The 23,757-nt window shown below is 47.8% G+C and overlaps 2 protein-coding genes across 3 annotated transcripts; one reads left to right on the top strand and one right to left on the bottom strand.

Annotated features, from left to right (window-relative positions):
- Positions 1–142: 142 nt before the first annotated feature.
- Positions 143–7,832, bottom strand: gemin4 (gem (nuclear organelle) associated protein 4). Of its 2 annotated transcripts, none has more exons than XM_060074188.1 (6): positions 7,712–7,832; positions 4,991–7,057; positions 4,558–4,711; positions 2,101–2,371; positions 626–1,360; positions 143–460 (listed from the first exon to the last, which is right to left on the bottom strand). In XM_060074188.1, exons 1-6 carry the CDS (start codon positions 7,740–7,742, stop codon positions 239–241), a joined length of 3,480 nt encoding a protein of 1,159 aa, XP_059930171.1. In that variant the 5' UTR covers positions 7,743–7,832; the 3' UTR covers positions 143–238. The 2 variants fall into 2 exon arrangements, with proteins under 2 accessions (XP_059930171.1, XP_059930172.1); XM_060074189.1 differs by having other exon boundaries at positions 7,592–7,787.
- Positions 7,833–7,870: 38 nt separating this feature from the next.
- Positions 7,871–13,283, top strand: dhrs13b.2 (dehydrogenase/reductase (SDR family) member 13b.2). The gene is made up of 8 exons (XM_060074190.1): positions 7,871–8,054; positions 8,149–8,325; positions 8,431–8,706; positions 9,355–9,687; positions 11,087–11,437; positions 11,746–11,835; positions 11,936–11,955; positions 12,130–13,283. Exons 1-8 carry the CDS (start codon positions 8,009–8,011, stop codon positions 12,142–12,144), a joined length of 1,308 nt encoding a protein of 435 aa, XP_059930173.1. The 5' UTR covers positions 7,871–8,008; the 3' UTR covers positions 12,145–13,283.
- The last annotated feature ends 10,474 nt before the right edge of the window (positions 13,284–23,757 follow it).

Genomic DNA, 23,757 nt, shown 5'->3' with positions numbered 1-23,757 from the left:
AAATGGACAATGCAGTCAAGTGGTAAGAAATTGAAGAGCCATATTACGGATAGATGGCAGTGAAGTGATGCTTTGAAGTATTAGCTTTATCCTGGTGGGTAAATCATTAACACATCCCAGTGTAGCATGAAACCATGGCCAGTTATTTTTTGATATAACCTTTTTATTTATATTTCAAAAAAATCTTGTAATGAGGGCAGTATTTGAAACAAAGGAATAGCAGAGCATGGCTTCTTTTTCAAGCGATAGAAGACAAGAGCTTGGCTATTTTCTGGTGCAGTACCACCTTCATCTCCTGACTCTCCAGGTTGTCTGTGATGGTGGTGAAGAAGTGTCTGGTGTTGGCGCTCTCCAGGTGAGAGCTGCTCTCAGGGTAGGAGGCCATGACGCTCTCATACAGGCTCAGGGTCTCTAGTGCGCACAGGAACAAAGCCTCGCACTGTCCACCAGGCATCATCACCTCATGAAGGAAAACAAAAGTATTAGATTATCTCTTCACAAACAACGCAATCTTGGCTAAACATCTGTATATTATTTGTGCAAGTTGCATTTTCCCCCAAAAGGCTTATGGCCCTACAATTCTTACAAATTTGTGAGCACATTAGGGTGTCCTAGTATTTCATACCTGGACATGTTGGACATGACAAAAGAGTTGGCCGAGTACAAAGAGAACCTCAGCACTTAGATCTCCCACTATTCCCTCTGCAGAGTGGACCACGGCAGGGGACTTGGTAGACTTTGGATGGAGGCTGGAAGAGGACTTCTCAGGAGCCACCTCTTTCCATTGTTGAACCTCTCCGGACTGGGTCCTGGGCTTGCTCTTGGGAGGATTGGGTGAGCCGGAGGTCGGGTCAGCCGAGCTGACTGATGAGGACGAGAGACCCATCTTGGTCCTGAGCACCTCCAGTGTTTGCCTGATGGCGTAGGCGTACAGCCTGCCCACGTGCGCCCATCCCTGGACCGGCAGCCAGCCGTCACAGCTGGAGCCACAGAGGAACTGTAAGGCACGCAGCAGCAGAACAGAGAGGCGCAGCTGGCTGGAGAAGCAGCGCAGGTCCAGCAGGGGCAGGTAGTCCACATACTCAAGGGAGTATGGTGTGTGGAGGAGACCAGAGTCCAGCAGCTCCCCCAGGGCCCCCAGCAGCCGCCGCCACTCAGACAGTGAGCACCAGGGCAGCATCTGGGCCAGGGCCACCAGCAGGCCCTTGCTAAACATGTTGATGTGGTCGGGCTGACGGCGGTCCACGCAGAGGTGGGAGAGCATTGTGGACCGCAGGGAGTCGGATACGCAGCAGCACTCCAACCAGGCCAAGAGACCTGAACCCTGGCCGTACTTGGGCAGCTCCAAACCCGACCACTCCTGGAGAGAATAATATAGGTAACAATGAATGTAACCGCACAATGTGATTAACATAACACTTGAAGAAAATAAAACACCAAAATTAGGGATTGTGAAGGTGGAAGTTCAAATGGGACATACCGTAGGGACAGTGCCAAACATTATGCTATAGTTTGTAAATGGCTTACATTGTTGTCAGTTGGGTTACAGTACAGTCGCAAAACAACAGTCTGACCACTCGCGCAGTGTTTCAGAGATAGTGCTAACCGTGATCCTTCACTCTAAAAAATAAAATCAACTTATTAAAAGCAGAGTCCAATTAAACGCTGAGTCCGTTTTACTGGCCGGGTGTGGCTACACGTTTGACAAATAAACGCTGGTCTCCATTAGACACCCATTCAGTTTTTTCTAGAAGTTAGCATAATACACCAATAAACTGGATGACAACCGCCGTAAACCAAGAACAAGAAGAAGATTGTAGCGCGAGTGTTCTGCCCTCTACCCCCAGCGCCTTGCCAGGTTGCATGAAAACATCAGACAGACGTATTCCAGGCATTACCAATTTACGCCAGTAGATGGCATCCGTGCTTCAGTTGGACCAAAAGGAATTGGACCATCAGTGGGCCGAAAGGAATTAAAGCCCTGTTTCACATAGACTCCTGTCCCAAATATAAGCTGGTTGAGTTCAGTGATTCAAACAAATAAAAGCCTGGCCTATTAATTTAAGTTTTACGGTATGGACATTCAGGTACAATTATTACCTGCTCAGCAAGATCACAAACCGCTAGCAGAGACGAGGGCACTTCATTTTTGAAGTGCTCTCCCCAGACAGGCTGGAAGTGGAAGCGCACGGTCCAGTCAAGGTCCTCCACTTTGCTGTACAGCCAAGACAGGGCCCTGGACCAGGTGGATGGTTCAGACGCTACCACTCGGCCCACTGCCTGTCCCAGAGTGCCCAGAACCCACACCAGCAGCTCCTTGGTGTCTGATGACAAAGGTGAGGTGGTGCCCCCTGCTGGAGGCTCCCAACATCTAACATAAAGATGACATTACATAGAGATTATATTAGGGCGCACTTACACTAGGCCAGGGGTCAACAGCCTTTTTGAACCTGAGAGCTACTTCATGGGTACTGAGTCATACGAAGGGCACCCAGTTTGATACACTCTTCTGAAATAACAAATTTGCTGATTTTGCCTTTAATTATATATTATTAATTTTGATTAAAGGGGACCTATTATGCTTTTCGACTTTTATGACCCATAAACGTTGTTATAATGATTGAGTCATGTTTAATCATACACAAAAAACGATGTCGATTTTCGGGATACGCTTTCAGCCTTCTCTGTCAACGCTCGGTTTCGTCCTTCTCCGCCCCCTCGCCCCCCTCCTGCCAACCCAACTCCGTTGTGATTGGTTACCTTCCTTGAAGCGCGCGCGGGCAGATTTGACCAGGCATATGGGGGCGCGGCAGGAGTGCCTCTACGTAGATGATTTCCCGGAAATGTGAACAAGTGAAACGCAAACGTTGTCCCGAGTGTTTAGCGCTCTGCACAGCCACCCAAGACTGTCAGCAGGGAATACGTCGAAATGCATGTACGTCATTATTTGACACTTTAGTATGGTTAAACATGACTCAATCATTATAACAACGTTTATAGGTCATAAAAGTCGAAAAAGCATAATAGGTCCCCTTTAATGAAACTGATTTCTCACAATAATTATCAACAATGACTTAAAAAAGGTGGGAAAGAGTTGTTCAAGAATGAGTTGTGCTATTTTCAGAACAGGCCTGCGGGCCCCTCATATGGTCCTTGCGGGCGCCCTGGTGCCCGCGGGCACTGTGTTGGTGACCCCTGCACTAGCCAATCTGAACCATACTCAAGTACGTTTTTCCCCTAAAGTCTAGATTGTTGGCTAGTGTGAGCTCACCATCCAATCTACTCCACTCAAGTACAGTTCAATTCCGTGGCCTGAGTACACTTTGGAGAGGTGTGCTCAGGCCACGGTACAGATGCTAATGAGCCGACACGCGCACATGCACGGATACGCAACCTGAGCTGGATGACGAATAGTCCATGGCACCCTTGGTGCGAGAGCGAGTGTTAGATCAAAAATCCGCCGTTCGTCACGGCGCAGACTTTCTTGGTTCACTGGAGAAGGTGGGCTGCGCACAGAGTCTAGACCTCTTTAGAATAATTGCATACCTCCGAATTTTTTATTTTTTTTTATGAATGAAAACACCAGCATGCAAGTATAAGTTCATGTCTGAGTGTACGCTACAAACGCGATTGACTATTTACAAGTGCAAAAACGACAACATATTCTTTATTTTCCTGACCACTTGTTTTTTTTTCCAGACAAAAGCCTCGTAAGGACAGTTCCTCTGCATCTCTCGTAGATCGCACCATCTTTCAACGTCTTTGTTTAATACGACTGCATCACCTTCTCTCACATGATCAGCAGCTCGCGGATTTCACTTTCTCTCCTGTTAGAACTGCTCATGATGATATTGCTGCGTTGTCTCTGTGGAGACAGTGCCGCAATACCTCCCCCCCCCCACCCCCCGGAAGCGCGGAGCCGTCGCATTTACAACAGAATGAAACCCAATAAACCGCCAATGTGTGCAAGGTCCGGGAGGGTAAATTGGGGTGCTAGCTCAGCCAGGCAATTTACCTTGGGCAGTCTAAATGCGCGGACCGTGCTGCGAAAAAGGCGTGCATAAAACTGCATATTTGGCAGTGTAAAAACGCTCAGCGAGAGAGGCCTATATCACAATAGAACGGTTCCAAATAAGCAACAAAGTCAGCAAAGTGCCAATTGTGTTCTGTGTTGTTCTCCATTGTTGTTCTACTAAGCAGCAGACGCTTGGCGATGACGTATCAACAGGACGGTGAACGCGCCTTCAGGCCCAGTTGAGTTTGCCTAGTGTGAGCACAGGCCAGCAGCACAGCGGGGGGGTTGGGGAATGGTACTTGAGTACGGTACAGGAAACTTTGCTTGGTGTGAGTGCGCCCTTAGATTAATTGAGGTAGTTAAGTAAAGAAAAACAGTCAAACAGGAAAGGAAACTCAGTGGGACTACAATAGCTGAATCATGATAAATAAATAAAGTCAAAAACTTTGCAAAAAGGAAAGAGGAAATCTGTATAAGTAGTATATCAAGGTTGGGAATGGGATAGTAACATTACTCAATAGAGCAGCATGGTAACAGCAGACCTGAATGCTTGGTTGAGATGCTGTGCCAGAACGTAAAGTAGTGGGAATGGAGAACACAGCAGCATCCAGTGAGTAGAGGAAGGGGGCTCCTTGACCTCCACACACAGTGCACTGTGGAGTATCTGCACAGCCAGCTCCACACTTATTGGGCCACCTGGAGGAAAGAAGATAGTAATTATTCATCGTTCAAATACCCTTACTTGATTCACACTTGCTAGGATGCTACGCTGTGAGTAATCAGCCTCAGTGTATCCTATTCAATGATTAAGACAGCCTAATGAGATTCACATTAATTTAATTACCTCCAATTGGTGCAGGGTAAAATAAGAATGCATGTATGTATCAAGCACCCATTTAGGTTGGGTCTTTTTATGTTGCTTTGTAAAACAGTTTAAAAGGAAGAGAAATTAGTATATCGATAAAGCAATCCTACCGTTATGAGAAAAGATGTGGGGCAGGACGAAGGTTTTAACAACATCTGCGGGAGAGAGAAAGCAACCCCCCCCGTGGCGTCCCTCGACCCCACAGTCATCCTCTGGGACCGGCTCCATCAGCAGCGCCAGAAACCTCACAAACTGATGTTGCTCGCATGCCAGCAACGCTTTGTTCCCAATGGCTTCCCGCAGGCAGCAGCAGAGTAGACTCCCCTCTGTGATACCCCCTCCCCTCAGACCGGGCAGCTGCAACAGGATCTTGGCCATGAGGATGAATGCTCCCTTGTTGAAGATGGCTGCACTGCAGCAGCTCCGCAGCGTTGCCTCTGGGTTCTGGAACGCCACCCGCGCTACAAGGGACGTGGCCGTGCTCAGGTTGTCAGGAGAGCCAGCTTTGGTGCCCGCCGAGTCCCCTCCCTGGATGATGCAGTTGAAGGCCATGTTGAGTTCCTGGTCGAAGCCTAGCACCAAGGCTGGAGGCGGCTGTCCCCCGAAGAGCCCCCTGCTGGACAGCCTCAGCATGCTGGCCAGCGCCTGGTTCTTGTCCCCCAGCGGGAGCTCCAAGAAAATATTGGCAATGATTTTGGAAATTCTTTTACAATGGCTTACGTCCACAGTTTCCCTGCTGCATATGCTTATCAGCATGGTGGCAAGTGCAAAAACAGTGTCCTTTTTACGGAACACAGCCTGGTTCCTTTCCAGGCAGTCTGTCCACTCGCTGCCACTAGTAGCCCAACTGGTCTCCCTGGCAAATAGGGCAGCAAAGTCCAAGTACTCCTCCAGGCGGTGGTCAATGATGGTCATGGTGAGCCTGGCGCATGCCTCTGGGCTGCAGTGAACGGCAGGAGAGGTAGAAAACTCATCCTGTACACCTCTAATTAAAGTTACTAAGTCTTTCAGCGTCTGTTGGTCTTCTGCTCCGCTCATTGACTGGTACAGGGTGCCGTTTTCCAGTGCCACAAGGCCTCTCTGGAGGCTCTGTTGTAGTCTGAAGGCAGAGTTACTGGGATCGGCGCTGTCAGACACTTTCAGAAGACCCTTCTGCAGCCAACACTGCGTCAGCTCAGTGATGATCCGAAGAGCACGGGGCAGTGTCGTGATGTCGGGTCGAAACTTGGCAGGCTTGCTGCAAGTGCGAAGGTCAAGCTGGGCCTCTCTGAGAAGCGCCAGGCTCCATTTTTTGTCTTCTTTCTCCTTGAGGCTGACGACCTTTGTCAGGAAGTGCATTTTTTCCTCTGTGGTGAGAATGACCACTCGGTCAAGTAGGAACGAGGTGTAGATGGCATCAAGGGCGACTACAAGGGCTTGCTGGCTGAGGTCTGCAGTGGCTATACAGTCTCTTACGTCCCAAAGCGTTTGAAGTAGCATGTAAAGGATGTCTAAAGGGGGTGAGGACCGCAACACTGGTAGTGAAGACAGAGGTTCTAAAGGGAAAGATGTGTCCAACTTGAACCTCTTGGCGGCCTGATGTGACACGCCACCGTTTTCAAGGGACGGCTTGGAAGTGAGACGTGCAAACTCATTGGCAAAGACGTCCTCCGGGATACCCATCCCTCCATCCTCGCCCCGGACCCCTCCCCTCCACAGCTCCCACCACACGTCCAGGAGGAGGCCGATGTCACCCTCTGAGGTTGGGCTGCAGACCACATGATCTACCAGCAAGCTCAGCTCGGAGCAGATCTGAGGGTCGGGTAGACGGAGGAGAAGCTGCCCGTATATACCGGCAGCTGCTCTCTCCTTCACCAGCTCCAACAGCACGACTCGATTGATCTCGGGGAGGCCACTTTGTAAAGCGAAAAAGAGGTTCTCCCTCCAGGCGGTTTCCACGTCCTCTCTCCTTTCATTGCACAGCAGTTTGCACCACAGAACGGTCACTATGTTTGTCTTGCATTGGATGGCGCTTGAGGCCAGGCCAACATTGCATTCAACTTGTTTGCAGAGTTCATCAACAGCATCTAGGATGGGCTGTCTCACACGCTTCCAGTCTCCCTTTTGAACGGAGCGAAGCGACGAGGGATGGCACAACTTATTGGCTGAGAGAAAGCCTCCTTGAAGAATTGCCGCCTCTGAAAAGTTGGGAAAAGTGGCTATTACATTTTGATGCATGCTTCAAGTTCCCGGCTGAGGGTTTTCTATCACGGCTTTGAATCGCCCATTCCACTTTATATTACTGCTATCCAACGTCTGAAACAGACCATTTGGTCGATATAAAAAAAGCTGATTGCATTGACTGCTTATATGCTATGGCCATATCTGTTGATTTTCAAAAAATGGACAAAGGGGTACGAGTTTAATGGACAAAGGGGTACGAGTTTACGAGTTACAAATAATAAGTAATGGCCAAAGGAAATAAGAAACATTGTGCAATCAGTTGCTAAGGGTAATAAAACCCCATTCTCCCATCTCATATAATATCTCTCTCTCACACACACACACACACACACACACACACACACACACACACACACACACACACACACACACACACACACACACACACACACACACACACACACACACACACACACACACACACAAAGACAGTTTCAACAACACATCCATAAACTAAAACCATTTAATTAATAAATATTTAACCTCACCTTTGTCCATATTTAATCTGATGGTTAGACGGATAGAATTAAGGATATATTACATGTCCACAACGGTACTATTCTGACTTTCGTTCGTCTAAAATATATACTTTATTAAATTCATATTACCAACGTGCAGCTCTGATAAACTCAGAGCCATGGTGGAGTTTGGAAAGCACGCGTTAAGTACTTCCGTATCTCACAGCCAACGAGTTCGTCCCGAGCCGTGTCTGTCTGATGTACTCTCGCGATGTTACAGCGCCACCCTACGGGAGACAGCCCTCATGGGCGTTCCGATTAAACGAAAGTGAAAACTCAGGAGTCAAAATCTCCTAACGCTTCAGACTTGAACTTGAATATCTGGAGGGTCTTACGAGGGTTACGACGCTTTGCCTGAATATAGGAGTATAACATAGATGAACTAACATGGGTGTATTTCTAAAACTATTTATTTGCATGTATTTGTTCGGAGGTAAGTGTTTAATTTCGTTGTGTTTCTGTTTGTATTTTGTAGATAAACAATGTGCGTTTGGTCTTAACTTCTGAGTGTGTTTGTTTCTCCTTAGTGATCTGTTCTGAGGAGCAGGTCCCGTGGCTCGCTTGTACATTCATCGATGAACGCGTGTTCCTTAACAATGAGGGTCACCGCGAGACGGAGCTCCACCCCAGAGACGCTCTTCTGCAGTTCGGTCCAGCTGGCGGTCCACCTGTCAACCCCCACACAATCACCTTCTTGATTACTGGTAGGGATCTCAAGCCATAAACGTCATTGTGGCTGTTAGCAGAGTTGGTTGCTCAACGATCCTTGATCCACTCTAAACCAGTTTAAAACGTCCTCTCTTCGGTAGCCTCCAGGGTGGACCTGCGCTCCTACATAGTGGGGGGCAGTCCAGAACCCCTCGAGTGTGAGATCCGCAGGTACAGCATGAGGGGGATCCAGGGGCTCTGGCCCAGCAAGGGGGCCATGCCTTATGACCTCTGGTTCACCTGCACCGTCAAACATCCAGAGGACTCCTTCACCTTCACCGGCTACCTCAGACACACACCAAGCCAGCCCCCCTCATCAATGGAGGATTATGACAGCTTTCCTCCTATTGGGGACAGAGAGTTGATCACAGCCTCAGGTAACCACCAGCCTCAGCCATGTTGACCTCCTTGGTACGACAAATATCAATACAAAAACACACAACCACAAGTAAGTTCAGAACTCTTAAACCGTAAAAAAACATATTGGATATGAATGGGCTCATCTCAAGCAGGCTTCACGATAAAATAGGGTCTGTACTTTAGGTTGCAATGTTTTCAGTAACTGGTTTTCAGGACATTTCACCCAATCACCACAAAATGTTCATGCAAATATATCTCCCTTGGAAACTTTACAGTGGCAGGCGATTGTAATGCATGCATACATAACACTGTGTTGATATTGGTTGAAATGTATAGGATTCTAGATTTCTTGTTCCAGCTACTCAAAATATGGCTACCGAAGCACAGACATGTCGGCTGGAGCAGCATACCCTCCTCTGTCTTGAGAGCCTATGAATGGGCCTTTTAAAAAAAATTAGCATGCGTTATAACTTATTTGTCATGAAAGTAAGAGGGTTTTTTGTTTATCAGTATGAAAGACAAATACCTGCCCGATTTGATTCCATCTTGCTCTCTCTCAAGCCTCTTCACATATGTACTGCTGCAGTGCCCTGTTCTCAGATGTTTAAGATATGCCTCTAGGCCCATCCTTGTCCTATCCTGTCTGTGTGTGTTCATCCACCCAGCCTCCATGGTGCTGCACACACGCTCCGTAGTGTTGAAGGTGGCGCTGCGGTCCCAGCAGAAGCTCCAATGTCGGTTCTCCGTGGACCACAAGGGGCCCAAGTTCAAAGTGGGGTGGCGCGCGCAGATCAAAGGAGATTGGGTGGAGCTGTACAGCCACGACAGCCACTCAGGAGTGACCCGGGGGTCGGGGGTCAATCAAAAGGGGCTGTTGTCTACAGGGGACGCCACCCTCTCCATCCCCTTCGTCAAGATCTCCAGCGAGGGGAAGTACGTCTGCTCCGTGTCCGTGGGGCAGCTAGACGCCAGCCTCGACCTGGCACTGCATGTCTACGGTGAGTTAAGGACAAGGGACGGGGAGGTGGTGCAAACCTTGACCTGGTGCTGCACGTCTACGTTGAGTTTGGGATAGGGGTGTTGAATGATAAAACCGTTTAGGAATTGGATAAATGAGAAGATGGAAGAAGGCTCCAGAGTCTAATCAGTCTCAGGCCACCTTATAAATTTGAACAATGCATTTAATACTGGTTAAAGCAAAAAAAATATTTCTAGGGGTCAATCAATCAAAACAATAACAAAAGACGTAGTTTGATGACGAAGTGATGAAGGTGGGATTATGGGAGTTGTTTTCTTCTGTCGTGAGTTATGCAGAAATCCTCTTTGTGACGATTTAATGTATTCAAGTTTTATCCGTGTTACGTTAAGTCACGTTATGTCATTAACGTTAGTAGTAACATAACATTATCTTGCTGACTTTCCATTGGATGAGCTGATGGGCTCATCATTTCAGTAGGGGGTTTGGCAACACTGTACACAGGGAGGAGATTGTTATGGTGAGTGACGGAACACAAGGATTTAACAATCCAGACACTAGGGAGGGCCAGGGATGAGGTACTTACTGTTACGTGTTAAACAATGATCTCGTGATTGTCTGGAGAACCGGGTCGAAATATCGTGTGCTGATGGAGGATTGACGGCTGGTGTTGAGTGCGGGAGATGAATGGAGAATGGCCCCCACTTGGTGGCACGAAAACAAATGATACCACTACCAACCACCCAAAACCAAAAAATATATTTTCTAATATAATAGTATATATAGTCAATAGTATTCCAACCAATTGCCAAAAATAAAAGGGGTGGGTGTTGTGGGGTTTTGCGCTGCGTTCATGATAGTTTTTACTGGATGCACGAAACACGGAAGGGAGGAGCGAGCTGGCTCTGTTTGTTTGTTTGTTTCTCGCTTCAAATACCAACAAAGGTGACGTCACCCAACAACACTGATACAACCTTTACGTTAGAAAGATATTGGATATTTTACAGATATTCAGGCTCTAAATTACGGCGATGTGACGCGGGGTAGTGAACAGTTCCCCGCGTCTTGAATGTACGGTGTGGTTTTTAGCAACATATGGATACTTATGCACTTACCCATCAAGGGTTTCTTTTATATGTTGGTCTCCAACATGAAATGCCTCTGTCTCCTCAGGAAGTATTAGTTCCCCTGTAATCATTATTTTATCTATCACATGATTAACAAGTAATAGAATTCATTCGTAAAAAGCCTTGCTGTCATGTTTTATTCGGTAAGTATAATACACATAAAAAATCGAATTATATATCTTTGACAGTTCGAGATTGTGTGACCCCTCTGGCTCTCTGAAGGAGGTTTCCCCCGATGGTTTCTCAGGGTAAAACCCTACCAGCAGAGCAGTGACCTTCCCCCCTCCTCCCCAGAACCCCCCAGCGTGTCTCTAAACGTGGGCCCTGAGCTGGCCCTGCAAGCCGGCGCGGAGCAGAAGGTGGTGTGTGAGGCGGAGGGCTACTACCCTCTAGACGTGGAGATGGAATGGTACCAGGAGCCCCCCGGGGAGCCGAAAGACTACAGGGCCGGGGCTCCACTGCCCACCAAGCTCAACAACGTCCTGCTCTCCAGCCATAGGCACAACCGCGAGGGCACCTTCGCTCTCTCAGCCTTCTTCTACTACCGGGCGGCGCTCCTGGACACAGGGCGGCGCTTCACCTGCAGGGTGATGCACCGCTCCCTCAGGACCCCTGTCCGCATAGGCTTCACCCTGCTGGTCCACGGTGAGTGTGTTAGGGGGGCTTCACCCTGCTGGTCCACGGTGAGTCTATTAGGGGTCAGGGCTTCTCCCGGCTGGTCCACGTGGGTGTGTTAGGGGGGCTTCACCCTGCTGGTCCACAGTGAGTATAAATGAACATCCTTTTCACTGTATAGTGATAGTGAAAAGGATGTTCATTTATACTCACTGTATTACGGTTTGCTACCACAATGACATACTGGTGGAAATTATTATGGAAACACTTAAATAATGAGGTTGAATGATGACAATATTGACAATAGTCAATAATATGTTGCCAATGTTCTCTACCAGAGCCAACCAGTTGGAGGTTCTACCTGGCAGTGGTCTCAACGTTGGTCATATTTCTGATCATATTCAGAATGCTACACTACTTGTACACAGGTCAGTCTGAGGCTTGATATACAAACTCTGTACAAGACCAGTATTTTTGATACTGGAGAGTAATCATCACCATCTTCTTCTTCTCATCATCGTGTCTTAGCCCGTCAAGAGTCGAGGAAGGTAAGATAATGCAAAACATTTCAGGCTACAGGTTCCCAGATTGATTATAGATTAGAAACCATGTCTTCAATGTAACGACACTGATGTTTTTGTGTGTGTGTGTGTGTGTGTGTGTGTGTGTGTGTGTGTGGGTGTGTGTGTGTGTGTGTGTGTGTGTGTGTGTTTCCTCTGCAGAGCAAACCCTATTAACTGTTTCTACATAGGTCCCCTGCGTGTGGATCCCTGGCTGAGAGGGGTCCTCTTGGGCTGGGGGGTAGGGATTGGGATGGGGTCAGGGGTGGTAGATAAGAGAACACTCTCTCGGGTACAATTCAACTTTATTTGGATCAGGGGTTTGGATCAGGGGTTTGATGATTGTTTGTTCTCCATGAACACATTAGCTTACTTTGTGTATGTGTGTTATTTGGGGGGTTGGTAGATGTCAGAGAGAGACAATGGTGTGACTGTAGGAAGTTTTCTCAATAAAAAGTTGACAAAAAGGTGTATTTTACCTGATAGGGAGATGTTATGTTCATTCTCAAAATGATAATGAATTTGTTATATTTATTATTTTTGGATTGTCATTATGACTATAATTTGTACAATTTATGTTTGAAAATGTGTTTCAATCACATGCTTGATAAACCAAAAGCAATCCTCTAATGATGGATCTATTCGGCAACAAAGATTAAGTCTAACACTAAAATGGAGGGTGGACCAAATTTATTATTTCTAAATGAAATAATAAATATAAATTAATGGTGGCCAATAGCTAAGACGATAACAGTCTTACCTCTTAAACTGTTGTTAATTTAAATAAACAAAATAAACATTAATTAAAAAATGTCAACACACATTTTGGATATTATCGGCTCTAAGTTATCCCTTCCATCCTCTTTTGCTGCAAAATCGTCCTGGTTTAAATATAATAGCCAACAGACTGTCCTACGCAACATAGTTTCTTTAAAGGTCCAATATCATCCTATATTATTAGATATTACTATTTTTTAGGGTTAGAGACACAAGAGATACGCAGAGACACAAGGGAGAGGGAAAACACAAGAGACACCAGGCCAGGGCCCCGTTTCCCGAAAGCATCGTTAGCCTAAGTGGATCGTAATGTGCGTCGTACGAGCATCGTACAGTTTTCACACCGTTTCCCGAAAGCATAGTTGGTAACGAACCTCGTGAATACGCTCGTAGCTAACGAGGACTCCAGGGGTAGTCGTAGGATGCTAAGAGCATCGTTAGCCTACTATAGCCTCAGTGGCGGCACCAGCGGACATTCCGTGTATTGGATGTGTTTTATTCAAACACATCCAATACCACGGAATGCCCAGCTGGCGCAATTTCGCAACCAAGAACAGTGGTTACCGCTGATTTATTACTAATAGACTACTGTTAGATTGAAACAGCAAAGATAGAGACATTTTAGAAGTCAACAACAACATTATTTATTGCAGCAATTTAAAATTCCAAAAATACATGCGCGGCCGAAATTTATCGATGAAACGGCACGTCACAAGGCATATAATAAAATAAAATTATTCCATTGCTCTTGTGTGGGAGTTTGCTATCGAGCTGCACTTACTCTCTCCCTCTGATTTTAATTCAACCATCGTGGTTAAAATGTCCTCATATTGATCAATGACAGAAGACATAGGCTACTAGACATGAATCATGCTGAGACCAGCGGGTGTCGGAGAATTTCTGCAGGCAAACCACATAGGTGGTTTGTTCCGCCACTGATTACGACCCATTGGAACTTATCCAAAACGAGCAAACGAGGGCCTACACAGGTGGCGGGAGGTAATAGGATATTTTTCTGTGAAAATGGCGGACAAACTTTTTATTCTGGGTGGAAAATATGATATATTAGTATAGTTACACCAAAATTGTACTTTGGGCGAAAATTGTACCGCCTACGTAATCCGCATTCGAAAATTCCAAACCTGCCTGGCAATCTACGATCGCGTCGAACGTAGCCTGGCAACGGACGATCGCGTCGAACGATAGGAAGGTTCATGAACATTCGCGTTCATTCATTGAGCGTCACAATTTATTTATTTTATTTTATTGTTCCCCTGCTCTGGCATTGAGTTGTAACTGGTAATTTAACAACATTTTGAGGAGTTAATCTGCGGGTTGGTGAGGTGTCACATGCCACTGCACACTTTTTGTACTTTTTGCCGATTTCAGATGACACAAAGCAAAATCATCTCTACAGATGTCATGTTTGCGATTGTCGATGCCGTTCATTTGTGAAACGACAGTCACTGCCCTCTAGAGGATTTATTGCGTAACATCCATAACAACGCTGAAACCAGATGGAGGTATGGAGGGTAGTTCCGGAGGCAACGTTTGGGGCGACGGATGAATTTCGTCCGGATCCGGAGGTATGAATCGGCCTTAACGCCTCATGCCCACTGCACCGTCAGTCAAAGGACGTCGGAAGGCTTGGCTGACGGATGGGGGAGCTTTCCGGGGTCGTCAGAGCCCGAGACATTGCACACATTTGCATACACAATCTGATTGGATGACGGATCCGTTGCTGCCGAAGAAGTTGAAAAATGTTCAACTTTTTTACGGTGCCGAATGCTCCAACGGACCGAACAGATTCACAATGCATTGCGCGTCCGTCCCCATTCAAAGTCAATGGGGATCAGTCAACGGACGGTGCAGTAGGCGAAGTTTGAGTACGTAGGGCGTTCCGATTCAAATCGGGCGAAAATAAGTGTACTGAAAGGAAAACTCAAAACGGTCAAATCGCGAAGTGTGCTGTTTCCCAATGTCAAGGAAGGAAGCATGCTCAACGGCCGCCTCTTTAAGAACCCTACATCATATGAAATCTGCAAAAGAGTGCAAAAAGTGCCGTGGCATGTTACACCCCTCACCATCCCGCAGATAATCTCCTCAAAATGTTGTTAAATGACCAGTTACAACTCATTGCCAAAGCAGGGGAACAATGGTATTGCTCCGTTTCTCCCGGAGCGCTCCGGATTCGTAAGCTCAGAGGCGACGGACCCATTGACAGACGAAACACCTCCGGGACCGGACGAAACGGTCCGTATCCGTATTTACCGTAGGGTGTGAATGGCCCTTTAAGGGCGATTCATACCTCCGGATCCGGACGAAATTCGTCCGTCGCCCCAAACGTTGCCTCCGGAACTTCATACCTCCGTCTGGTTTCAGCGTTATAGATGTTACGCAATAAATCCTCTAGAGGGCAGTGACTAAGTCGCCGGCTTCCACGGAAAACAATGAAGCTGGCCATTGTAGAATGCGAGAGACTCGATGGAACGTCTTTATATGTATCACGCAAAAAAAACAGGCAACTGGATTATTCACTTTTCCCGTTTTGATTTAAAAAACAGAAAAATATCGGGTTTTTTTTCATTCCTTTTGCCCTAGGACGAGATCGCGGGTACAAGCGGCCGAGATGAGTTTTCTCAGAAGGGTGGCTGGCGTCTCCCTTAGGGATAGGGTGAGAAGCTCAGCCATCCGTGAGGAACTCGGATTAGAGCCGCTGCTCCTTTACTTAGAAAGGAGTCAGCTGAGGTGGTTCGGGCATCTGGTAAGGATGCCCACTGGGCGCCTTCCTTGGGAGGTGTTTCAGGCACGTCCAGTGGGGAGGAGACCTCGGGGAAGACCCAGGACTAGGTGGAGAGATTATATCTCAACACTGGCCTGGGAACGCCTCGGGATCCCCCCGTCAGAGCTGGTCAATGTGGCCCGGGAAAGGGAAGTCTGGGGCCCCCTGCTTGAGCTGCTCCCCCCGCGACCCGACCCCGGATAAGCGGTCGAAAATGAGATGAGAGATGAGAGAAAAATATCGGGTTTTTTTTCATTCCTTTTGCCCTTTTTCGGCTTCAAAACCAAATCAGAAAAACCAAAAAACGACTGTTAATTGTTTTTTCTGATTTCGTTTTAAATCTGAATATTCAAAGAACGAACCATACACGGATTGATTATTCAGTATTCCCGTTTTGATTTAAAAAACAGAAAAATTATGTTTATTTGTTTATTCCTTTTGCCCTTTTTCCGTTTCAAAACCAAATCAGAAAAAACAAAAAACGACTCTGTTATTTGGTTTTTCTGATTTTGTTTTAAATCGGAATATTCAAAGAACGAACCATGCACGGATTACAAATAAACTGTATTTTTCTCTTTTTTAAATCAAAACGGGAAAACTGAATAATCCAGTTGCTTGTTTTGTTTGCGTGATATTTAGATAAAACCGCAATGAATGCCGGGAAAAGGGCACGCAGATTTAAAGAAAATACATATAAAGACGTTTCAAACGTTCCATCGAGTCTCTCGCATTCTACAATGGCCAGCTTTATTGTTTTCCGTGGGAGCCGGCGACTTAGTCTGCGAGTGGACGATCTGAAACTAAATCGGAAACTAGATTTCTTCTTCGAAGGTTTTGCTCCACACAGAACCTCCTCACCGTCATAACGGAGCACTTCGGGGCACCAGATTGCTTTAGAGCGGTACTGATTGCGTCGTGTATCTTTCCAGTGTCAAATAGTTCACGAATAAAATCACCATAAGGTTCAAGTGCGGCCATAACTAAGGCTAAATATAACAGACAGTCTTGCTGGTTTAGGTGGTTGGCTCTTTTTTCTTCGCTGCGTTCTGCCTTCTGGTGTAGCCTATAACTATAAATGTATCTATTTTTGTTTTTCTGTTTCGGGTTTAAAAAACCAACACACAAAACACACAAACACAAATAAAATGCCGATTATTTGTTTATTCCTTTTGCCCTTTTTCAGATTCAAAACAAAATCAGAAAAAAACAAAAAACCACTGTTTTAAATCTGAATATTCAAAGAACGAACCATACATAGACCCGTCAGATCTGAATGACAGAAATACAATTGTGAGAATCTTTTCATTTCAATATTCAGAGGAAATCAGGCCTACTGTATTGTACTGTCTTCTGTTATTGCTTAAGAAACAGAATCCTTACAACTAACTATTTATGAAAAATGCAATCAATAATTGATATAAAAGTAAATGGTTACATATCGACCAGCAACGAAGTTGGAGTAGCCTACCCAAATAATGAATTGTAATACACCAACGTTGTTAAAGGTTGTGCATGGAAATCTCTTTTTTGGCAATTTTTGCAAAATTACTTGAAATCCTTATCATAACCCACTTACAGCCACTGAGTTAGAAGTATTGACATGCAAATTAAACAAGTCAATCATCTGTGGAACGGGCAGGGCTTGAAAAACTCCAGCCAATGATTTCCAGAACCACCGAGTGGCATTGGACAGTAAGTACGTCAATCACGGTCGTACTGCACCCCCGCTCCCCGCTCGTGATCCCTTCGTGCACGTACTCAAAGCTCATGACCCAGAGCAACCTGGTCTCACAGGAATCCGTGAAATGACCGGGGACGCTTAACTCAAAATCTGTGGGATCATCACGGAAATACGCCGATTTCCGTGATATGGGCACGGAATTTGCTCCAATGCAAGTAAATGACACTGTTATTCCGTGGCACACACCAGGCACTTTATTTGCTCCAATGCAAGTAAATGACACTGATATTCCGTGACACACACACGGATTCCCGTTTCAATGAGCGAGTCGACCTGGTCTCACAGGGAACCGTGAAATGACAATAAATATATATATATATATATACTGTATATCACAGTCCTAGCCTATGGCCGTTTCTAAATTCCTAGCACGCGTACTATGGACTCGATGACTTGCAAGTACGTACTTGGCAAGTCCGTACTTCAAGCACAGACTTGCGAGCACGCAAGCCTGCAATTGGAACAGCAGCGGACTCGATGACGTCACCACCTCTGCTCGTCCGTTAACTGTGCTACGGCCTCATTTTGGCATATACTACTGAACAATATAAACAAATGATATAAAACAAAATCCCAGCCTCTTTCATTTTCAAATAGTATGTAAATATTCTGAATGAATAAAAATTGAAAAGATATGCGTGTCCTGTCATGTGTATAAGCTATACACACACGACTTTATATATATATATTTATATATTATCTTATATTATTATTATTATTATTATTATATATTATATGAATATATATATAAGTTAAGAGTAACTTAACTTAGATGGTTCCCCGTTTCCCCCTCCTGAGGTGCCGGATAGTCTTCCAGAAACACTTTGGTGCCGACCGAAAGTCCTTCTCCATGGCCTCTCCGAACTTCTCCCACACCCGCTGCTTAGCCTCCGACACGGCAGCAGCTTTAGCCCTTCGAGCCTGTCGGTACCCTGCAACCGAGTCAGGAGTCCTCCAGGATATCATATACCCCGGAAGGCCTCCTTCTTCAATCGGACGGCTTCCCTGACCACCGGTGTCCACCACGGTGTCCGAGGGTTACCGAACCTTGAGGAGCCTAAGACCCTGAGGCCACAGCTAGCCACCGCAGCTTCAGCAATGGAGGCTTTGAACCCCGCCCACGCCGGCTCAATGCCCCCAACCTCCACAGGAATGCCAGAAAAACTCAGCCGGAGGTGTGAGTTGAAGATACCTAGGACGGGGGCCTCCTCCAGACGTTCCCAATTCACCCGCACTACTCGTTTGGGCTTACCAGGTCTATCCGGAAATTTCCCCCATTCCCTGATCCAACTCACAACCAGATGGTGGTCGGTTGACAGTTCCGCCCCTCTCTTAACCCGAGTGTCCAAAACATGCGGCCTCAGATCAGATGACACGATCACGAAATCGATCATCGATCTTCGGCCTAGGGTACTCTGGTACCAGGTACACTTATGAGCACCCTTATGTTCGAACATGGTGTTCATTATGGATAATCTATGACTAGCACAGAAGTCCAATAACAAACGACCGCTCGGGTTTAGATCAGGGAGGCCGTTCCTCCCCACCACGCCTCTCCAGGTTTCTCCATCGTTGCCCACGTTGAAGTCTCCCAGCAGAACTACGGAGTCCCCTACTGGAGCCCCATACAGGACTCCATTCAGGGTCTCCAAGAAGGCCGAGTACTCTGAACTGCTGTTTGGTGCATACGCACAAACAACAGTCAGAGTTTTCCCCCCTACAACCCTTAGGCGCAAGGAGGCGACCCTCTCGTCTACCGGGGTAAACTCCAACACCGCGGCGCTCAGCCGGGGATTTATGAGTATCCCCACACCCGCCCGGCGCCTCACGCCCTCGGCAACTCCGGAGAAGAATAGAGTCCAAACCCTATCCAGGAATACGGTACCAGAGCTGAGACTGTGCGTGGAGGTAAGCCCCACCAGATCTAACTGATAGCGCTCCACCTCCCTCACAAGCTCCGGTTCCTTTCCCCACAGCGAGGTGACGTTCCACGTCCCCAGAGCCAGCTTCTGCCGCCCGGATCTGGTCCGTCGAGACCCCTGACCTTCGCTGCCACCAATGTGGCTGCGCACCCGACCCCAACCGGTCTTCCCACAGGTGGTGAGCCCATGGGATGAAGAGAGGGGGGGTGCCACGTAGTTTGTTCGGGCTGTGCCCGACCGGGCTCCGTGGCAAACCCGGCCACCAGGCGCTCGCCATCAAGCCCTCCGTCTGGGCCTGGCTCCAGACGGGGGCCCCGGGCTTCCTCCGGGCCGGGTGACATCTCCTCTTCTTAAGTTATTCAATGAGGTTTTTGAACCATTCTTAGTCTGGCCCCTGACCTGAGACCACTCTGCCATGAGAGACCCTACCAGGAGCACGAGGCTCCAGACAACACAGCCCTCAGGTTCACAGGGACACGCAAACCTCTCCACCACGATAAGGTGACGGTTCCAGGAGAGGAACATGTAATATAATATAATATAATAACATGTAACATATTATTCATAATAAATTAAGACTACTGAAACCCGACTTGAACCGTCCCCAAGAAATAAAAGCACTCAAAATCAATCAATACTCACTCCCATCCCGTAGCAGAGGAGTTGCGGAGGCCAGTGAACCGAGCTTCATTTGCCGCCACCACTCGATGAGGGCCCTTGTTTCTTCAATTGTCCCTTGATAAAATAGAACGTGTAAGCCTATATTAATTGAATGCATAATAAAGGCCATCATATCAAGTCCTGTCGAGTTACGGCTATCTGCCTGAGGTTTTTATAATAGGTAATCATCTATGAACTGAGGACTGATTGCTGAAGCTGGCCGGGCGAGCTAGCTGTCCCGCTCCGAAAAAGTGAAAACGTCTGAGAAAAACAAGTAGGATTTGACGGGTTGGAGAATTCAATGATAGCCTAATAAAAACGTTAAAAATAATAAATACCGATATTCGTGAAACAATTTGATACCCCCTTTTTTTTTCTTTTTTTTACTATTAGTTACTGTTCTTATTGTGTTCTTGTTATTGTGATGTTTGAATAAACTTGCCTGTTGCAATGTTGGTATAATGTTTGTATAATTACTGTTATACAACTGTTACTGTTTCAATGTGACCCAGACCATATTTCTCATTTAACAAACATGCGTAGCTTATAATGTGTTGCAGGGCAGAGTAATTATATTCAATGGCTTAAAACAAACCCATCTGTAAAGATCAGTGAATGCATAGCAATCAATGACCAGGGGTGTAGATGGTTTTCGCTCTGTGCAAGGTCATTAGCCCAAGTAGTTCTACAAAAAAAGAACTACAGTAATAGCAGATGTTGAAGTTGTTAAATCGTCAACAAACAATTTGTATGGAACAATCGGTTAAGGTAAGTTAAGTGCTTGAGTCTCGATACTCGACACTCGCGATTTTAACCGGGCTCCAGCGCAACTTTCCCTACCAGGTGCAGCCTCAGGTAGCCTAGGACCATTCATACAGGAGCAAGCAAGAACGTTACTGTGGAGGTGGGGCGGCGTCTGGCCTGCAGGGGGAGTATGGAGCACCGGGTCTGCTGGGGTGATGGGGTCTGATTGCGGACAGGTGTCTGCAATCTGACCTAATCAGGAAGTGTGTATTTATGTGTCTGCTTGTCTTTCAGTGAGGGTTGGAGAGAGAGAGAAGGAAGACGCTCTCTGCGAGCCCGAGAGAGCGTCGTAAGAGCACGAGACGGACGGACGGAAGGAACATTTTGTTCGTTTGACATTGTGTTTGTTTGCTCCGAAGGAGAAATAAACAGGAGTTCGCTCCATTTTCGCTGGAGAACTGGGTCCTGACTCTTCTGAACCCGTTACAGTGGAGCCCAATGTGGGGCGAGTCAAGTATGGAACAATCGCCATTGGCCACTGTCCTCGGACACCTGGCACAAACAGCAGAGCTACAGACCCAGCTACAGCAGGCCCAGAACGAGGTCCTGGTGGAGCTGGCCCGCTCCTTGGCCGCCGACCGGGAGGCCATGCGGGAGCTACTCGGCTCCGGATAACGCGGCGGGGTAGCCCGACCGGGGCGACAAATATATATCCCCAAAATGGGGGAGGCTGACGACCCAGAGGCCTTTCTGGAGACCTTCCGGGGGGTGGCCGAGGTCTCAGAGTGGCCGCCGCAGGAGTGGGCCCACCGTCTCCTGCCTCTGCTGACGGGAGAGGCCCAGCTCGCGGCCCACAGCCTACCAGCGGCGGCCCAGAAGGACTTCAACATCGTCGCCAGGGCAATCCGGGACCGGTTGGGCCTAAACCCGGAGGAACATCGCCGCCGGTTCCGGGCCCTGGCCTTCACCAACGGCGACCGGCCCTTCACCTACACCCAGCAGCTGCGGGACCAGGCGAGGAGGTGGCTGGACCCGGAACGAAACACACTGGAGGACATAGTGGAGCAGGTGGCCCTGGAGAGGTTCGTCGAGGGGCTTCCAACCAGAACATCAACCTGGGTCCGGTACCACCAGCCCGGGAGCCTCTCGGTGGCCGTCAACATCGCGGAGGGCCACCTGGCTCCCCCGCTGTCGGACCGACTACCGCCGATCCCGAGCCCGCGGACCGGTGCAGCAGCCCTGCAGCGGGACAGGCCCACCCCGGGGCCGAGGGCGAGATGGGGGGGGGGGTCCCGGTCAGGAGCAGGCACATAGTGCACCTTCCCACCCCGTCCCGCAGACGGGCACTCAGACGGCAGGGGAGGCGTGTTGGCGGTGCGGACGGCCGGGCCACCTTCGGCGGGACTGTCCGTTGATGGAGGTGGGCCAGGTCGTCCGCGTCACCGGTGCCCCGGTTTTTCCCCACGGTCCCGGCGAGGCGTACCGTATCCCGGTGAAGGTACAGCGGGGTACGTAACAGGCGCTGTTGGATTCGGGGTGTATGCAGACCATGATCCATCAGCGCCTGGTGCGATCCGAGGCATTGATAGAGGCATCGAGCGTTTCGGTGAGATGTATACACGGGGATGTTCACACGTATCCCTTGGTCCCTATCGAAATTCGTTATGGGGGGAAAACGCATAGAGTCAAGGCGGCGGTTAGTGTGAGCCTCACGCACCCCCTGATTCTACGGTTAGTTTGGGCTGGGTTTCCAGGGGCGGTTAGCGAGTCTACGGGGGTGCGGACACAACAGATAGGGACATGTAGGTCATGTGCTGTGTTCTGCGCCGATGCAAGGGTGTCCGACGCTGATTAGGAATCGGGGGAGGAGGCGGGAGGTTCTCAACCCGAGGACCGAGCGCCGAGATTCCCACCGGTGGACGATTTCCCCCTCGAGCAGTCTCGTGACGCTACTTTACGCTCAGCCTTCGACCAAGTGATTGCTATTGATGGTTCGAGGGTACAGCCAGACGCAGTTCTGACTTACCCACACTTTGTGGTCGTTAGGGATAGGCTTTATCGGGTGGGTCGTGACACTGAGAGTGAGGAGATTGTTACCCAGTTGCTGGTACCCAGGAGCCGCCGGGAAATGATTTTCAAGGCGGCGCATTACAACCCAATGGCGGGCCATTTGGGGTACGAGAAGAGTCAGGACACAGTTCTCCAGCGAAAATGGAGCGAACTCCTGTTTATTTCTCCTTCGGAGCAAACAAACACAATGTCAAACGAACAAAATGTTCCTTCCGTCCGTCTCGTGCTCTTACGACGCTCTCTCAAGCAGGCACATAAATACACACTTACTGATTGGGTCAGATTGCAGACACCTGTCCGCAATCAGACCCCATCACCCCAGCAGACCCGGTGCTCCATATTCCCCCTGCAGGCCAGACGCCGCCCCACCTCCACAGTTACCCTTTTCTGTCCTTGGGAAACGAAAGGACGGACAATCCGTTTCCACTGTTAGAGCAGTTTATCATTGCACATTTACGAGGCATTTCTTTTTTTAAACTATCTTTATTTTCGAAAAATAGACAATGACAGATGAAATGATATTGAGCGGGACATTGACTGTATTATTTAAGGTGGTCATACCTTACCTACCATGTATATAACACATTGAACACAAGAAATGGAAGAAATTCCATTATGCCCATGTACTTTCACCATACATAACTATATAAAAAATAAAAGGGCCTGCAGGAAAATATAAATACAGTACGCAAAAAATTTACTACGACGGAATGTTTCTGATCGTGCTTCAGCTTCAGATGCCGTCAAGAGGGGTCTCTGGTCGTAATCAGTCGCAAGTCCGTCCCTGACCAATCAGCATTCATTAGCAGAATGCTAGCTTGTACGGCCAACAACGGCCCAAACTGTAAGAAATCAAAAGGACATAACTACCCATTCATTCAACTTTTGAACTATAATCTATATTGAACTTGCGGAATCTACAATACAATTTGCGATATTTCAACGACAAGCAGGTGAAAGAGACATATTTAGCCGTCTAGCCCCATAGACTCCCATTCATTCTGGACTCGCCCGCGATCACACCCAGTGGATGTCTAATGGAACTACAACCAAGATCGGTACAATGGGGCGTATAGGAAGTGCCCAGGCTCTTC

Source organism: Gadus macrocephalus, chromosome 16, assembly GCF_031168955.1.
Source record: "Gadus macrocephalus chromosome 16, ASM3116895v1".
Taxonomy (NCBI): domain Eukaryota; kingdom Metazoa; phylum Chordata; class Actinopteri; order Gadiformes; family Gadidae; genus Gadus; species Gadus macrocephalus.
Note: the sequence above shows the minus strand (reverse complement) of the source record. Positions and strands in the feature narration are given on the sequence as shown.

What these genes read in the sequence shown, in the direction of transcription:
- gemin4 (XM_060074188.1), bottom strand. Translation starts at nt 7,742, where the DNA reads ATGGCTCTGAGTTTATCAGAGCTGCACGTTG. An exon ending in CCACATCTTTTCTCATAACG is followed by an intron (nt 4,712 to 4,990) that starts GTAGGATTGCTT and finishes TCTTTCCTCCAG; the next exon opens with GTGGCCCAATAAGTGTGGAG. An exon ending in TTTGTGATCTTGCTGAGCAG is followed by an intron (nt 1,361 to 2,100) that starts GTAATAATTGTA and finishes TATTCTCTCCAG; the next exon opens with GAGTGGTCGGGTTTGGAGCT.
- dhrs13b.2 (XM_060074190.1), top strand. Translation starts at nt 8,009, where the DNA reads ATGGGTGTATTTCTAAAACTATTTATTTGCATGTATTTGTTCGGAG. An exon ending in AATCACCTTCTTGATTACTG is followed by an intron (nt 8,326 to 8,430) that starts GTAGGGATCTCA and finishes TCTCTTCGGTAG; the next exon opens with CCTCCAGGGTGGACCTGCGC. An exon ending in CCTGGCACTGCATGTCTACG is followed by an intron (nt 9,688 to 11,086) that starts GTGAGTTAAGGA and finishes CCTCCTCCCCAG; the next exon opens with AACCCCCCAGCGTGTCTCTA.